Source organism: Myotis myotis, unplaced genomic scaffold, assembly GCF_014108235.1.
Source record: "Myotis myotis isolate mMyoMyo1 unplaced genomic scaffold, mMyoMyo1.p scaffold_m19_p_16, whole genome shotgun sequence".
Classification (NCBI taxonomy): domain Eukaryota; kingdom Metazoa; phylum Chordata; class Mammalia; order Chiroptera; family Vespertilionidae; genus Myotis; species Myotis myotis.
Genome location: NW_023416320.1, coordinates 15528034 through 15546615, shown reverse-complemented (window position 1 = coordinate 15546615; position 18582 = coordinate 15528034). Strand labels below are relative to the sequence as shown.

Genomic DNA, 18582 nt, shown 5'->3' with positions numbered 1-18582 from the left:
CTCTCTAAAATCAATAAAAACATAACAGAAAAGAAAAGAAAATGATGGAGTTCCAATGTAATTGTAAAGTTAGGGGCTTTGAAATCAGGCATAGCTGATTTTGAATTAGCTCTCTGACAGTTATTTTGCAGCTTTGGCTTAATTATATAAAGCTCTCTATTCCCCAGTTCATCACTAGTAAAAAAGAAGAAATAACATCTAACTGCCAGGGCACTGACTTAGGATTAAATGAGATAATGTATGTAAACTATCTAAGTACAATGTCTGCCATATTGTAGATGTTTAAAAATGATTCCCTGAACCCTTCATGTGCTGACAAAGCCTGATTTAAGCAAAGCAGAAGGACTGGAGAGGAGGCACCTGGGACTGTGTTGGGTGATGGCACAAATCAGTGAAGGAAGAAAAGCAGGAGACAGTGAGGAGTCCAGGCAAGGGCACAAAAAGCTTGAACGTAGGACCAATGGGGGGAGGGGGAGGGTCTACCCTTTTCAGACTATAAGGCACATGGCTCCCAATGTTCACATCTGTGTGACAAAGAGAGTGGTGCTGTCCTTGAAGGGAGAGAAGAAGAAATGGCTTGAATAAAAAATGGTCATTTGAGCCAGTTCAGTGTGGCTCAGTGGTTGAGCATTGACCTATGAACCAGGAGGTCATAGTTCGATTCCCGGTCAGGGCACATGCCCAGGTTGCGGGTTCGATCCCCAGTAGGGCATGTGCAAGAGTCAGCCTATCAGTGATTCTCTCTCATCTTTGATGTTTCTATCTCTCTCTCCCTCTCCCTTCCTCTCTGAAATCAATAAAAATATATATTTTTTTAAAAAGGTAATTTGAATTCTGGAGCTATTTTCAGGGACTCTCAGAATATTAGGGGGAAGTAGCCCAGCTCACACTGGACATGGGGTGCTCTAAGCTGGACAGAAACGTGAGCACTCACGTTCCCCTTTAGAGAGTCAGTTACATATAGGTGAGTCGATACCGCAGCAGAAAATATGCTCAAGAAAAAAAGAAGTGTAGAGAGAGACCAGAACAGGAAGCCAGAGACCCTGTATGTGTATTTAGGTCAGGGAGAACAACCCTGTCTTTTATTTTTCAGCCTTAAAGGCAGAGCGCCAAAACAATTGTTTTAAAAGGTGTTGGAAGGCATCATGGGAGGGCTCTATGCTCATCTAGTTGCTGGGTCACTGGTCAGTTAGGATCTTTTTGCTAAAACAACAAAAAACATTCAGAGAGGGTTTCTTTTGGTCGGGGGTGGGGAGGTGGGAAGGGTGAGTGGGGGTGGGGTGGAGTTAAGAGTAGCAAAAACTAACATTCCCCGTTTGTTTGTCTACTTAGTGGCTAGTGCTCTGGTGTCATAGGCAGAACAATGGGTTCTCAAAGTGTCCTTGTCCTAATCCCCAGAGCCTACGAATATGTTCCCTTACACAGCAAAGGGGAAGTAAGACTGCGAACCACTTGGTCTTGAGAAGGGAAGTGATCCTGGTGGGCCCGATGGGATCACAAGGGTCCTCATAAGTGGAAGAGGGAGACAGGACAGTCAGCGTCTGAGTGATTCGATATGAGCAAGACTTGACTGGCCTTTGCTGCCTTTGAAGATGGCAAGGGGGCCACTAGCCAAGGGTTATAATTAGAAGCCTCTAGAAACCTCTAGAAGCTAGAAAAGGAAACATAACAAAAGGATTCTACCCTAGAGCCTCGAGAAAGGATGCAGCCCTACCCACATATTGACTTAAACCAGGTGAGATGCATTTTGGGCTTTAGACTACCAGTCCTATAAGATAATATATTTGTGTTGTTTCAAGCCACTCTCTCTTTTTGGTGATTTGTTACAACTGCAATAGGAAAGTAATACATCCCTGGTAAATACTCTGGTGAATGTACACCATATCTGAGGCAGGCCCTATTAGTAGCGCCATTTTACAAAAGATACTCTTGTCCACTCTTTCTCCCCCCTCCAAATCTTCCGAAATATCTAGAGAGGGGACTTGGATCATCATCTTTCTTTCTTAGAAAATTCCTCAATATAGTTCTACTCATCTAAGGATACCTATGTCATGGTATAATGAAATGAGAACGGATTGTAATCACACCCAATGAAAACAATATGCTTGTCATCGTGTTAGGATGACTAGTTATTTTTATCCGTTGCTTTCAACCAGGGAAGTAGAAAGGGCCTTGCCACAAATAACTAAGTGCCATTCCTTCAAGCGCAGTATTTATGTTGTTCCTTGAGGCTTTTAGCAATGACCTTGTTCACAATATTAAATCCTAGCTATTTCTGTCCTGGCTTCTCCCTGACAGAATGTGGTTGGCTCAATTAAAGAAGGCCATTAGGCAAGCCTCCACGGACTCGTTGGAGAAGAAGGAAGAATTTTTGACCTGTACAGATAGACCTCAGACAGGAACCAAATCAGCAATGCAAGAAGCCAGTCATGCCCCGTCCTTATGTTTTAATTCCTACAGTTTTAATGTATAAATTATTCCTTTAAACATTTTTAGTTCTCGAGTGTAAACTATTACTGATATATTTTATCTTGATGAATTCTACAGTAATAATCTCTTCTAAAAGCCTGCCTTTCCCAGTGACAACTTTTTCCTCACACCCCTTCAGCACACGGGGATGATTCTGCCCTATGGCAAATTAGAAGTCTGAGGATCTCACACATCCTTCAGTTCGTAAGGTTTCAAGAAATCTAAGCTGCAGAGAGCATTGTGTGGCTCTGCCCTAGTAAGTGATAGTAATCTGATGTGGCTTTTTAGCCAGAATGGCATCCTGTGCTACCTCAAATCCTTTGTGGAAAGAGATGTGTGAATCATATACATATGTGTGTTCACAGGCCACGCAAACACAATCGCATGCTTGTCCACATCAGTTTAAATCATTTCTGAAGCGCTTCCCTCTTGGTATAACCTTCAGGCTTATTACATAAACTTTTTGGAAACCACTCTAAGAGAACAAACAAAAACACTTATATAACTGTTATCAAGAGAAAGGCATGTCTTTTATGTTATTGCAAACAGCTGTACAACCATTTGCTAATCAGCTGTGTGCTGAAAAGGCAGTAAACAGTTTTATTCAATAAAACTCTTCCTGTCTCCTCTTTGTCCCACATTTAAAATCATGCTATCCAGCACTTTAATGAAGCAACTGAGATTGGTTACTGCATAAATTTCTGCATCTGTCCACAGAAAACAGAAGGGTGAGTTCAAAAGCAGTGATTTTTAATGTTGCAAGTCATAATTAGAGCAATACCAAGAGAATCTTACAGAAAGCTAAGAACCAATACCATATCTAATTTGGAGTATATCAATAATACTGTATATGACAGAAAGGGAAAAGATGGTGACATAACGAGTTGTTTGTAAAATTCACATAAGTATGCAGACTTGTCCAAAAACTTAACATTTTGTGTTTATTCTACTAAACCATGAACACGGAGAACAAGTTTTGCACTCCGTCCACTAACAGCAATGACCTTCTTCTAATCTATATATATAAAAGCCTAATATGCAAAGTGTCCCCTTGGGAGTTCGACTGACTGGGAGTTCCATCGATTGCTATGATGTGCGCTGACCAACAGGGGGCGGCGTGGAATGAAGGAAGGCCCCTGCTGGCGGTGGGCAGCTGAGGAAGGGAGACCCTGGCTGCTGGCCAGCAGCAGCTACAGACCCTACCCATGCACAAATTTTGTGCACTGGGCCTCTAGTATAGCCATATTTTCTGTTCTCTTGGCAATTAACAGTCTATGTTTTTCAAATAACATGGCAGTCCATGACTCGAACACAATAAGCTTTATAAGTAGACAATAAATTGGAAGGGAAAGAGCAAGGAGTCCAAATATGTTGGCTCTAAAACTAATTAATTGCACAAACCTTAGATAACTCTTTCAAATTAAACTTAGCAAGATCCTTCCCTGTTTTAACATCTGCTTTAACGATATGATATAATTAACCAAACCTATGAGATCAATGTTAATCAGCACCATCTATAACTCATAATAGTTAAATTGTATTTGGAATGACCAATGATAATGTCACCACATGAAATATTAACTTTCATGGGGGTAATTTTTTAAGTCAAGAGGGAAAACTGAAAATTTTATGTTTGAAAAAGTCATGAAATCACCAGTACATATTGTATACACATGTGTGTGTTTGTATATATAACATGTAGAGAAGTTTTAAGCACATTAAAGTATGTTTTAAGGAAGAACAAAAGGAAAGTCTATATGCAGACGTTTGGACACTCAAACCTCTTTACGATAACTGTGAACCCTACTGATAAATGGGATATGGGTGAGGGGTTATAAAGTGTTTCTGTTTGCTTGTTGGTATACCCTGCTTTTTAGTCCTGTTATTCATATTAAACTCTATAATTTTAGTAGTTTTATTTATTGTGAGGTTTAGATGACAATAATGGAGGCACATTTTATATATTTTGGGTCTAAGATCCCTAAGTTCAAGGTGATTTGAGTCCACTCCAGCTACAAATGGTAGACACATCTACGATAGCACTGAACTCTACATGTTCCCTTTATTCAAGAGGTGGGTCCATGCTGGCATATGGTTCTGAGCTGACTGGATGATGTGGTCTCACCTGACACTTGAGTCAAAGGTTGTTCTTCCAGGAAACAGACATGCTGGACATTCAGACACTCTCTCAAACTGAAATAGGAGATGAACTCTGGAGCTCAGACCATGTGTAGTTAGATCTCAGTTGAAGTTAGAACAACAAAAGCTGTGTTCAAGCTAATGGACATGGAGAGAAACCTGCCTGCTAGTATATACAGGAGAATGGAAGACCTGTAGAGAAAATGGGAAGTCAAAGGGGAAGCAGGGAGAGAGAGAGAGAGAGAGAGAGAGAGAGAGAGAGAGAGAGAGAGAGAGAGAGAGAGAACCTTAGCTCCTGATTTTCTATGACTCGAGTCATGTCTCCACAAAGCATGGACTTTGGATGTCACTGCTAGACCAATCATTACCATCTCTATCCTTTTGCATATGATTGGGTCAATTTTAAATTCTTGAGAGTCAGAGAGACTTGATTAGAAAGAACACTACCATTTTAAGAGTATGAAATAGTCTACTAGAAAATTTGTATATTTTCTCATTTGACCCTTATTAAAGCTCTTAAAAAATATTACTCCTATTTTACAGGCAATACAAAGGAAGGAGGAAGGTATTTTCAACATTCTAGAATTTTGTCCAACACAGATTTTCAACTCAGGACTGCCCATCTCCATCACGCCATACAACCACCACCATTCCGTCCAAAGAGAGCTGCTTCTCAGTCATTAACAAGGTTCCTCCACAATCATAAATGCTCTTATTTTCCTAGTCACTGGCACCATGCCCAGAATTCCCCTAGGAGGGTGGGGCTTCCTCACCCCTAACACAATGGAGCGGGAGTTGCCATTGGAGGTCTTAGACCTCACCCCAATTCTGTATATGTGACTGCACTGCATACTGGGATTGAGGTCATAATGGGTAAGGAGGTCTTTCTGAAAGTCCAGGCAATGTTAAAGAACCATAGGCTTTTCAACTGATCTTTGAGCACACTGGGGATGGGACCATGTCTGTACCTGGTACATAATAGAAATTCAAATATCTAGAATGTTATGGTCAATTTTATGCATAAACTTAGTTGATGATGTGCCCAGTTTTTTTAGTCAAACACCAGCCTAGATGTGGTTGTGAAGTTATTTTTTAGATGTTATTAACATTTAAATCAGTGGACATTAAGTGAATTACCCTCCATAATGCGGATAGGCCTTAGCCAATCAGTTGAAGGCCTTAAAAGACTCAGTTTTCCTGAAGAAGGAGAAATTAGGCAATAAGACTGCAATATAGAAATCCTGCCTGAGTTTCCAGCCTGCCTGGCCTGCCCTACGAATCTCATCTATGTCAGCTCTCACAATCACAGGCGCCAATTTCTAACAATAAATCTCAATAGATAGATAGATAATAGGTGTTTTATATATTTTACACATTATATACAAGGTGTCCCAAAAATGTGTACACATCTTCACAGCTGATAGCTCAGTTGATGTTTCTTTCTTTTCATATTTAACCCATCAGAATATATAATTATTCAAAGTGCTTATACATGTTTTAGGACATCCTATATATATACATTTCCTATTGGTTTTATTTCTCTGGAGAACTGTGACTAATCAGTAGGGTTTGCTGAGGTTGTTGGGATGGGAGAATTTAATTCAGGAGACGCTAAAGAAAAAAAGTAAATTTCAAATCTGGAGTCAGTCCTTTGTAAAGGTGAAGGTAGAGATCCAGAGTGGATGGCACTTAGCACAATGCCTTAATGAATGGTTAAAATACAAATGCAGGCTCAGAGCCCAGCCTGGGGTGGAGGTGGGGGGATGGGAGGCTAAATAGCTGTGTAACCCTCCCAGTTGCGGGGAGGGTTGCAGAGTTGGAAGGCTATTAGGGGTTATAAAAACAGGTTACAGGAGACAGAGGGTCCAGCAATGTGTCAAGAGGCCCAAGTCTGAGAAAGAAATCCCCAGTGATCAGGAATTACCAGTAAATTCCTAGAAGAGTGGTGTCAGACTAAATTTGAAGCATTTCCTGTTCTTTGCAGTAATCACCTTCACCTATTGTTCTCTCCCATCCTTCAACCTGGTAACAGGTATACTAATGTTGTCTCAGTTATGCTTTGGGAACCAAAAGGAAGAAAGTGGGGGTTTCCAGCCTGAAGCACAGTGGGCTCATGAGTGAGCTCCGGCACCCTGTGCTGTGGGTGCCTTAGCAAAGGGCAACTTTACAGGTAATAATGGCAGAGAAGCAGATGGAGGTAGTCTGACTCAATGACAACTATGCTTGAAAACAGTGCAGTTTAAATGGTTTAAGCTTGGAAGAAAAACAGGTTAGATAGCAGGCTAAGGAATACAAGTAATTAGGAGTAAGAGAACCCAAGTTAAATCCTATGCTCACTTTTTACCAAGGAGTGATTTTGAACCAGCTCGCTCTCTCTCTCAGCATCATGTCCTCATTTATAAAATCAGGTAACTTAAAAGAATCCTCAGTATGTTCACAAATAGAGTGCATGAAAAGCACAGGGCAGACCACCCAGCACATAGAAAAACAAACAAACAAATCTCAAACAACAGATATTATCATCATTAATAAAGAGAAGACGTGGGTTTTTAAATGTGTTCTTGATTTAATGGCATCATTCTGTCTCCACTAAGGTCTCTTTCAACATCTGACCTCATAAAGGATAGATAATACGTTAAAGTGGATGGGATAGAGTGATATAAAGTTTACACTAAAAAAGTCATCACTGGACAGAACCTAGACACAGAACCTACACAGAACCTAGAGACAGAAGAACTTTGCTGGAGAGAACATGGCAAAAGATCCTGGACAGAAACTGGAGACAGAACCTAGAGACAGAACCTAGCGAGAGAACCTGGCTGAAGAACCTAGAGACAGAACCTGGCTACAGAACCTGGATAGAACATGGCAAGAGAACCTGACTAGAACCTGGTGACTGAACCTGGCTGGAGAACCTAGCAAGAGAACATGGACACAGAACCTGGCTGGAGATGCTAACCAGAACTTCGCTGGAGATCCTGTGGCAATTTTCCAAGTTTTATCAAATGAAATCCATACAAAATACTTTTTAAAATTGAGAACATGAGCAAAAAATACTTTTTTTTGGATAATAAATTTAACCCTAAATTTATCAAATTAATAAACATGTACTTGGCACTTATTTCATTGATGTGAGCCTATGAATGATCAAAAAAATACCTGAAAACTTAGTTTAATCACTAAGAAATAATGTTAATTCTTTTAAGACCCTAGTTCCATTTAGCCAATAGAATGGACTTGGCCAGTGAATAGTCACAGAACAATTTAGCTGCTTATTATCACAGAAAAAGTCCATCACCTTCTAACTGGGGAAAAGGAAACAACAACAACAACAAAAACACAACCCAACACTATTTGGCTTGTTAACCAAAGATTTAAGGTATTATTAGGGTAATGTATGTTATTACTTCTACTAAAGGTCCACCTTGCCTATAATCTTCAATTGCTTAAATAGTATTAAATCTAGAATCATATACTTTTTTTTTTCTGGAGCAACAATTATTTAAATACTGAATAACAAGCTCAAATCTTTTACATTTTTGTGGTATTGGTCAGCTTCTTTGAGCTAACAGAACATATCATCATCTACATTTTGGTTACAGAGCAAGTAATCATGGTGATGATTGAAATTTTCATAGGTTGTGTTTCAACTGTTTCAGGAGGTTGGAATGTGAGATTTTGTAATAGTTGCCTAACAGTGGCTTTAATTGACCACATTTGAACATACCCGGAAGCACTGCAATTGCAGTCGTTTACACTGGAACCCCGGGGTCTTACAGAGTAGAGGTTTCCATTTTGGTCAATTGATAATTCTTTGTTCTAGTTATATTATTGCTGTTGCCTTCTACTCCCATTAGGTAAATCCAGAGATAGCTTTGGCCTCCCACTAACATCAACTTATGATGGTGGAAGAAAAACTGCTCTCTTTCTTGAAATTATAGTTAAGTATTAATTTTTATTTCTTCACAATCCCCCAAAGCCTCAAGTAAGGTAAAGGGGACATCATGAAGTTTCCTCTGATAGTCAATCCTTAGATTCTCCCATTATTGGGTCAAGTGGGAGACCTCACAATACACTCCCAGAGGCCTTGTGATTCCATAAAGCTGTCTCATCCCCATGGCTCCTGGCAAGACAGGAAAGGTTACCTTCACACCTACCTTCTGGAGCAACAATTATTTAAATACTGAATAACAAGCTCAAATCTTTTACATTTTTGTGGTATTGGTCAACTTCTTTGAGCTAACAGAACATATTATCATCTACATTTTGGTTACAGAGCAAGTAATCATGATGACTGAAATTTTCTTTTCATAGGTTGTGTTTCAACTGTTTCAGGAGGTTGGAATGTGAGATTTTTGTAATAGTTGCCTAACAGTGGCTTTAACTGACCACATTTGAACATACCCGGAAGCATCCCTTCCTAAGCCATGTAGGGATCAGGTATGTCAAGTATAAGAACAGAGGCTGCAGACACAAATGTTCTTGAGGAATAGCTAAAACTAGTGGCAATCCTGGAAGATGAGTGAACTTCAAAAGTCATTGTCAGCTTGATTGACTATGACCCAAGTCAATTAGTCATTAGTGATCCATAATTCATCATTGATCCATAATTGGTACCAATCCAATTATAGATTTGGTAGGCAATGATACAGTCTTCACAAAGGGGTTACATCTACTTAAAACATGAAGTGCCCCCTGTTAATTTTCTGAGGGTAGGATATCCTATAGCTGTGAGATTAAATTTTCAAAGACTATATTCAAGGGCAAAATTTATACTGGAATCTCATCCTGAATGTATTCCATCTGGCTTATATAAACATAAATATTAAGTACTTAAAATTTAGCAACAGTCTTGCTCATAAGGTTGGTTTTTATAGATATTTTATGCTTTCTAAAATATTAAAAAGCACTACTGTTAATTACTATACAGCTATATAAAAAGTAGATTAAAAACAGTTATCTGTTGAATTTTGCAACCTTTTGGTTCACCTAACACAAAATGTTTAACGTAAGTCAAAATTAAAATTTCATTTGGTAGCCACAATTTTTTTTTGTTTGTTTCATGGGATGCATGTGTGTTGCTAAGGATGCAATTTCATATGCTAATAATCACTTTACAAAATCTAAATATCATAGACTTGCAGAGAAGCAGGCTTGCCTAGATACCTAATTATCTTTAGACAATACTCTAGAATCAGGAGTTTAGAAAGCACATATGGTAAGGAAGGCACAAAGCATACAACATATCTGTGAATCACCAGCACCATCATTTATGATCGTCCTTTTCTTTAGTTCACAATTTATGGGAACAAGGCTGAGGATTCCCTGTTATTCCACTATAGTACAGCTGCATTAGGGGACAAAAGGGTTCTGTTCTCTCATAAAGTGCTAATCCAGATAACGTTGACATAAAGTAGGTAAGGGGTTTTAGAACAATTTATTCAAAGTTTGGACAAGGGGAAAACTTTTCAACTAAAGAGAAATAAAAGTATTTTAAAATAAAAGATCTCTACCTTACTGCTAGAAAGAACCCAGAGACAAAAAAGGGCTTTATATTTAGAAACATGAGAGTTGGTCATATTTTCTCTATAGAGAGGTATCAAAAGAAATCTATTGCTAACTACATGATGTGGGATTTTGTCAGAATCAAGCAATTTAGTTGGTGGCAAATCCGCCCCCACCCCCAATGGGACCCCTGAAAAAGAAAAGTGGGAGGAGCCTCAGTTGTATTTGATGGCATGACACCTGCTTAAGGGAGAGTATTGTTCCCTTGTTAGAGGAGATTTAGAATAACCTGCTCAGTACAGGGAGCCACCCTATGACAAACCAGAGAATATTAAAGGCAACCAGGCTGTTCACTATATTCCACAAACGAGTGAGATCATGTAATATTTATCTTTCTCTGACTGGCTTATTTCACTTAGCATAATGCTATCCAGGTCCATCCAACATAAACTGATGAACAAAAATAGATCCAGAGACAGAGAAGCATTGAACTGACTGTCAAACCTCAGAGGGAAGGCTGGCGGTGAGGGGGGGAGGGGTAAGAGATCAAACAAAGGACTTGTATGCATGTATATAAGCATTACCAATGGACACAGACACTAGGGGGGTAAGGGCATGTGCTGGGGGTGGGGTGGGGAGTGGGAGTGGCCAGGGAGAGGTCAATAGGGGTAAAATAACATTGTAACAGCTATGTACTAACGGACCAGGGAGGGTACTTGAAATATCAGGGGGACCACTCTGTAAAGTATATGATTGTCTAAACACTATGTTGTACACCTGAAACTAATACATAATAATATTCAATGTGAACTATAATTTAAATAATTTAAATAAAGCAACCAGGCTGAAAGCTCTGGTGAAAACAAGGGCTAGAGAGGAAGTCTATGTGGGAAAGTAGTTACCATTCTTCTAACTAGTTGCTCTTTACCAACTCTCATCCTCCAACAATCTTACTTTCCCTTCAAAAAAGTATATATATATACTAGAGGCCCGATGCACAAAATTCATGCAAGAGTAGGCCTTCCTTCCCCAGGCTGCCGGCACCAGCTTCCCTCTGGTACCCAGGACCCAGGCTTTCCTCCGGCTGCCAGCAGGCACCTGGGACCCAGGCTTTGCTCCGGCCCCATCTCCGTCCGGAAGGATGTCCGGAATGATGTTGGTCTAATTAGCATATTACCCGTTTATTATTATAGATATGTATATATGCATATATAATTTCTATTTGTTTTCCTTAATAGAAGTGGTTTTGTTTCAAATCTTCATGCCACCTCGTAGGATCATTCTGGCCTTGCCTCTGGGTGAAGTTGCTACCTTAGTGTTGCTGTGAGAAGCAAATGAGGCAAATCACAGAAAGCAAACCAGCGCCTTTAACTTTCTGCTTTTATAGTGACCCATAAATATTAGGCATCACCATTACTATTTAGTACACAGATCGTAAACTGAAATCATTTTACTTATTGATATTTTTCTTATGTATTGGCTGTTTACTCACACAAGAATACGAGTTTTGTCAGTGCAGAGGTCTTGGTTTCCACTTCTCCATCCTGTGTGCTTCTAACAGTACCAGGCCCATAGTAGGCATTTGAGAAATACTTGTTAAGTCTTAATTTAATAGGGGAAAGTCTGGCAAAGCAGGAAGAAGTGACTTTCCAGAAGTCTAATCCTGAATCTTTCACCATTTTTGTTACCTTAATGACTTTTGGGACCTCAGTTTCTTCATTAGTGTGATCCTATAATACTGGATACAGTTTTGTTAATTTTATGAGGGTGTGACTTGTGCAAAAGTAAAATTACCTGTCAGGCAGCAGGGGGCAGCAGTGTGTCAAAAATGCATCTGTAGCTCTAATGCCCAGGTGCCCTCTTATTTCCCTTGAACTTAATAACTTGTATTTAAATATTCCATCAAGTCATTACATATTGTGATATAAGGGAAAAAAACACATTTCCTCAGAAAAATAATATGTAAATCATCTTTTATTTCTGTAAAAATGGAGTTTTTAATTCAAGAATCAAGAAAAACTCATGTATGCCTTCTGATTTTATTTCCAAGTGTGAAGCACAAGAATTAAATTTAAGGATTGTGATGGTGGTGATATTTCCAGCTCCACTGTTCTCTGTGTGTTAACTATTAAAACACGAAACACAGAGATTAAGTAATCTGCTTAAAATCATGCAGGCATACAAGCCCTAATAGAAAGCTTTTAACTACTTCTTTTAAATATTATAAGAAGTTGCTTGATTTAAAAAGTAAATGAGGGATTATATAAATTTCTTGCAAATAAATTAAAACCAAGAAGCAAGGAATATTTTCCTCCTTGCTTGAAAAATTAAATAAAAGGTACAGTACTCAATTAACCCAACATTTAGCAGACCCACCTAAAGTAACTCAAGGCAGTTCAGGACTACGTTTGACACATTAAATTTCCACAACATCATCTGCTTTCTTTTCTGTTTATATTCAGAACATGGTCCAGCCGGCTTTACCTTCATGGGCCTTCGATTCTGAGTAATTTCTTAGCTAAATCTGCATCTCTCCCTTCTCTCATCTCAGCTATTCTAGTACCTTTTGTTTTTCCTTTGCCCCAGCTCAACAATAATGGTTTAAATGCTAACATTTCCATCTAGACACAGGCCAACAAAAAAGGACAGACATGCAAATCAGACAGGTTTCGAGAGGAGAGAGAGAAGAAAAGCCAGGCTGTAGAGTTTATCGAGGCACAGCAGTGGACAATCTGTGCACACACGTCAAACAGAAACTCACTGGTGGTTTATACATCGACCTATTTGGACTTCTATGAGGAATTTAGCCTACTAGTTGAGAACATTCTTTATTCAAAGTCCATCTTAAAAGGACAACAAAAGCTCCTTAGCATTTTCAAATATAACTACACAGTCATGATGTTGATGACCATGACCTTCAAGGTGGTTTTGTGCTGTATTTTCCGAGGTATGCACTCTCCCACTCTCCTAGAGATGCTTTCACACTATTTTCTCTCTCCTAATAAGCTCTTTCTCCATCCGTCTTCTTGGATGATGATCTCCATGCCTTAGTGAAAAAGTGAAGCATTTAGAGGAGGACTCTCATTACCACACCGGCCCACCACCAGTATCTGTAGCTACCCACTCAGCCTTCTCTTCTGCTCCTTTTAAGCTCATTATCTTCCCTCCTTTCTCGCCTATTAAGAGACAGTTCCTCCAAAACTCTCCACTCTCCTCTACATCATCCAACTTCCCCCTCTACTGTATTGCTTTCATCCACATAAAAATAGGCTGCTATTCTCCCATCTTAAAAAAGCCCTCTCTTGACCCAATTTACTCCACATAAGTTGCTCTTCTGCTGCTCATCTATGCAGAAAAACTCCTTGAAATTTTCTACATGTGCTGTTTCTAATTATTTCCCTTTCCATGCTTTCTCTTAAATCCACTGCAATTGGGCTTGCAGGTGGACCACGGCACTGCTCTCAAAGTCTTCCATGACCTTCACCTTGATAAAATCAATGGTCATCTCAGTTCTCACTGACCTGTATCTCCTTCTCCATGCACTGTCTTCACTGGCCTCCACGGCATCACAAGCTCCCGGTTTTCCTCCTATTCCACTGCTTGATCCTTCTGTCTCCTTTGCCAGATCTTCCTCTCAACACTGGGCACTCTGGTCCTCGGTTCCTGGGCATCTGTTGATGCTTACTCTTTTGGTGAGCTCATCTATAGTGTTTGTTATCATCTATATGTTGTAAACTCCCAAATTAATATTCCCAGAACAATTATTCCCTCCAAACCCCAGATTTGTAGAGCCAACTTGTTTATTCTATATCTCCATTAGGAGGCCTAGTTAACATCTCAAACTTAACTTGTTCAGAAATAAACTCCTGAACTCTCAGAAAACCTGCTCCACCCTCATCGTTCCCACTTTACATGAGAGAAAATCCATTCATTTGCCCTGGCCAAGAGCCTTAGAGGAATATTTGACACTTATTTTGAGTTTTTTCTTTTTCTTTACTCTGTCACACCCCACATCCTATTGATCAGGACCATCTGTGGGCTCTACATTTAAAATATGTCCAGAATGTGACTATTTTCACGACCCCCATCACTACCATCTTGGCCTGAACCATGATTTCTCACCTGAATCACAGCAATAACTTCCAAACTGGTCTCTCTGCTTCCACCCTTGCTGGTCCAACACCTATTCTTCACATTCCAGTTAAAAGGAGTCTTTTGAAATTTAAGTCAGATCTTGTTACTTCTTTGCTAAAAATCAATCACTCCTAATTTTACTCTGAGCAAGAACTATGGTCCTATCATCCAGAATAAAAGCTTCTAAGATGGCATGTTGAGAATATTAATAGTGCCATTAGAAGTTTTCCTTTTTTTCCTGTATATTGTCTGTTCCTTCCAATTATTTTCTTTTTTGAAATTCTTACAGAATATATTGGGATTAAGCAAAAAACAAAAACACCCAAAAAACAAAACCCCAAAACTTCACAGATACAGACAACAGGATGGTGATTACCATATGGAAAGGGGGCTGAGGGGAGGTAGACGAGAGTAAAGCGGGAGGTGAGGGGGGTGGGGGGGGTGGTATGGTGACAGAAGGAGACTTGATTTTGGGTGGTGAACACACAATCCAATTTTTCGCTGTGTTTGGTTTAGTCAATGTTCTCATAGTAGAAACTTTCTTAATTTAAGAATACTCAAGAATTTAAGAGCGCTTAAATTAAGGAACACATTTCAATAGCTTTCCTATTAAAGAGTAAGGCGCTAAAAAACCTGATTGCCAGAGCACAAAGTTTCACTTATGCAAGATGAGTAAGTCCCAGACATCTACTGGTCCACATAATGCCAACAGTTAACTATAGTGTACTGTATACTAACAACTTTTTCTACGAGTGCAGGTATTATGTTAAGTGCTCTTATCATAAAAAAAAACACATAAAGAGGGTGAGAGAAAACTTTTGGAGGTGATGGATAGTTACGGCATAGATTATGGGCGATGGTTTCACAGGTACATACTTAACTCCAAACCCATCAAGCTATAAGCATTAAATATTTACAGCTTTTTGTGTGTCAGTCATACATCAGTAAAGTGTTTTATTTTTTAAAGATAGGATTAAGGTAAAACATAGCATAACTACATCATGGCATCGAAGTGTAGAAGCTATGGAAATGGAACTATGTTTCACTTTTGACTGAGGACCCCAAGACTGAAAACTGTGGAGTAGGTACCACATATCTCCACATCCTAAAAGTGATGCTAAGAGACTGTAACATTGGCCAGCATTTGCCCCTCACATACTTAAAAGGTATGAAAGAGCAGAGATGAGAGCTGCCAAGAGAGAATCCGTTTGGAGAAAGCGGTCAGTATGTTGTGCTTCCACCTCATCCCCTTATTATTTGGGGAGAAGGCTAGAGAAGCTTCCTCCTCACTTTAAGCCAAGTGAGAGTCTTCAAAGGGAGTAGAAGGCCTGGCCACAGCTGGCTGGCCCAAGAAAGAGGAGGGGGCTGTGTAGGCATGAGGTTCATTTCCACCAATGGCACAGCAAAACAGTATATTTTCTGGAAATCAGATGTCATGATAGCTGATTCCTTGGAATTGTTTGAAAAAGGCGTCTCATGCAAGGGGAATGAAAGGAAAGCCCAGAAGACATGTAAGGTGGTTTCAAGCAATTGGATGTAGTTAGACATCCCTGTCACAACTCCATAGAAGAAATACTTCCACTATCTGAAATGAATTTTGTAACAAAATAGGTCAAATAGCTTGTTGGCTCTGTTCTGAGGGGTCTACCAGAAAATGGTGCCCCCTTGTGTTTTCATTGGCAAAAGACTTTGCTAGACTAGAAAGAAACAAAATACTGTTTTAACTATGGCTGGGCATTACTTATCCTTGCCAACTATTGCCAAAAAAGCCCTTTGAAAGTCACAGGACTCTATTTTCCTCTCTTTTCTCTATTTGTTTCATGGTCCCTTTGTGACTAAGTCCACAGACTTATTCAAAGTCTCACTGTATTATAGTGATTCCTTCATAAAACCATCCTGCTGTGCAAGTAATAAGCTTTAGCACTTACGTTCTAAAAATATGAAATAGCAACACTGCTGTTGTTTCATAACATCTTTTCTCTATAAATGTGGCATTTTCCCTCTAATTTTGTTAAAATTAAGCTTTACTTATAAGCTCAATAAGAAATTCGACTCTTTAAGATTAGCAAAGGCTAAGTTGAAATGCTATAAAAATCTCTCTCTTTTTATTTAAAAATAAACGTATTCTCCCTTGTTGAATCCTCACCACTGAGAAATTACAGTAAGTTCTACAATGGCAAGGACATTTCTGTTTTGAAAGATATGTCCATAGACTTCTGTATGCTAGATAACCACAAGACTGGTTAACTATGGGAAAGGCAAGGTCATTGTCCCCAGGTTTGCTATTTTTAGTTTCACAGAGAACAAGTGCCTTATGTTTAGCTATTATTCACTTTTACTTTTATATTTCCACATAACGTTTGTCATTTCTAATAGGTCTTTATTAATTTTATTTCTCTCCAACTGAAGCACCCTGAGTTTTGACTAATATTTTTTAATATGTTTTCAGTCTTTTCTTTCTTATCAGTTATTTTTATAGACTATCTGGTAGCATTAGAAAATTTACCAGTCACTGCCTGAAAAAATGTTAAATTTTCTGATTTTTTTCTATACTAGTAACTCTTTTGAGAATTTAAATATTATAATCCTACAGAAAATAAATGTGGCATTAAATGTGTTATAATTTCTTTTTATACATCTGCTCTCATGTTTAGAGTAAAAAAATGCTTCTGAAAGTTTCCACTAGTGAAATGAAAACAAGAAAAACCAAAAAATATTAACAGAAATAAGATAAATGTTTTAGAGGTGTGTTTTTTTTTCAACTCATAACCCAGAATAAAAATATTACATATAGCTAACATAACTAGCTCTCTTAAGATCAAAGATGGGCAATTTCTGGTACTTACTCTATACAAGGGCCTATACAAATATCCAAATCCACTGTTACTTGCACAAGATTCTACCATTTGGTTAATATCGATGCTTTAATAGCAGCACTCTGCTTTCCCCAACTAATGATTGACATTTCAAGTAAATGAGAAAAAATAAATAGAAAGGCATGATTTCAGAAACTTACTTCTCAGCTTCATGGCTAAGGGGCCTATTTCCTTGTAATTCAGCCTTCTGTAGCAGTGGGTTGGTGAGTTCTTCTCTTTCAAACATCCTTGTTATTTCAGGGAGTTTGTTTTCATCCTGAATTCTAAGTCTCTAAGTACAGACTGTCTTTGAATAGCACCAGTTTTTCTTCATCTTTAGCAGGCTTTTGAGGTGAGAACACCTTCCTGGTGACTAATTTTAAGAAGCTTTTAGCGCTGGATAAGACAGTGGTGGCCAAAAGAAAGAAGAAACCAATCTGCGTTTTAGGTTCGAAAGAGCAAGTTATTCATTTACTCAAAGAATGTTCTGGAAAATATTTAGCTTCCGAAATTAAACACATTCAGAGGGCTGGAGAACATTGAAATATGCTGACTCAAAAGTATTAGCTTTAGTAATACTACATTTTCTGAAATCAAATGTATACTGTCTCACCAAAAAATGAAAAAGAATTTACAGAATATTACAAGTATTAATGAGGATGTAGAGAAATTAGAATCCTGGTGCACTGTTGGTAGGACTGTAAAAAAGTGCAACTACTATAGAAAACAACATGGAGGTTCCTCAAAAAATTAAAAATAAAACTACCATAGGATTCAGCAATACTATTTCTGGCTACACATACAAAAGAGCTGAAAGCAAGGTCTCAAAGAGGTATTTGCTCATCCATGTTCATAACAGCACTATTCACAATATCAAAGGAAGCACCTTAAATGTCCATCAATGGATGAATGGTAAATGAAATATAGTATATACATACAATGGAAGATTATTGAGTCTTAAAAATGAAGGAAATCCTGTATGAACCTTGAAAACTTTATGCTATGTATAAGCCAGTCACAAAAAGATAAACATTATATGATTCTAGTTATGAGGTAACTAAGGTAGTCAAATTCGTAGAAACAGAAAACAGAATGGTGGTTACCAAGGGCTAGGTGACAAGGAAAAAGAAAAAAAGTAAGTTTTATGGGTATACAATTTCAGATATGCAAGGTGAACAAGTTCCGAATATCTGTTTATCAAAAATGTGAACGAACAAACTTAACACAACTACACTAACTATACACTTATAATGGTTAAGATCTCTGCTTATCATCCTGTGCATTTAAAGTCACAGGTGCCAGTTAATCATACACAGGAAGAACATGGTCATCAGTGGAAGTTTTCCAATCTAAATCAAGAATAATGACTTTATGCAACTGGCTGGAAGTGTGTGGTTAGTTGGCATGCGCACACTTCCGCTGGAAGCCCAGGATAACAGCATCCGAGTTGCAGCCATAAGACTAGTGAAACTTTTTGGAG

At 38.6% G+C, this 18582-nt stretch overlaps 1 protein-coding gene across 7 annotated transcripts in view; it reads right to left on the bottom strand.

Moving 5' to 3' along the window:
- The window catches only part of OXR1 (oxidation resistance 1), a 311945-nt gene that overhangs the window by 107680 nt on the left and 185683 nt on the right, over nt 1-18582 (bottom strand). Inside the window, exon 1 of one of the 7 annotated variants that reach the window (XM_036338056.1) lies at nt 17264-17498. The exons of the other annotated variants lie outside the window; for them this stretch is intronic. Coding sequence (XP_036193949.1) covers nt 17264-17276 — 13 coding nt within the window. The 5' untranslated portion in view covers nt 17277-17498. Of the gene's footprint in view, nt 1-17263; nt 17499-18582 lie in introns of those variants that run through there. 7 annotated transcript variants of the gene reach the window in all.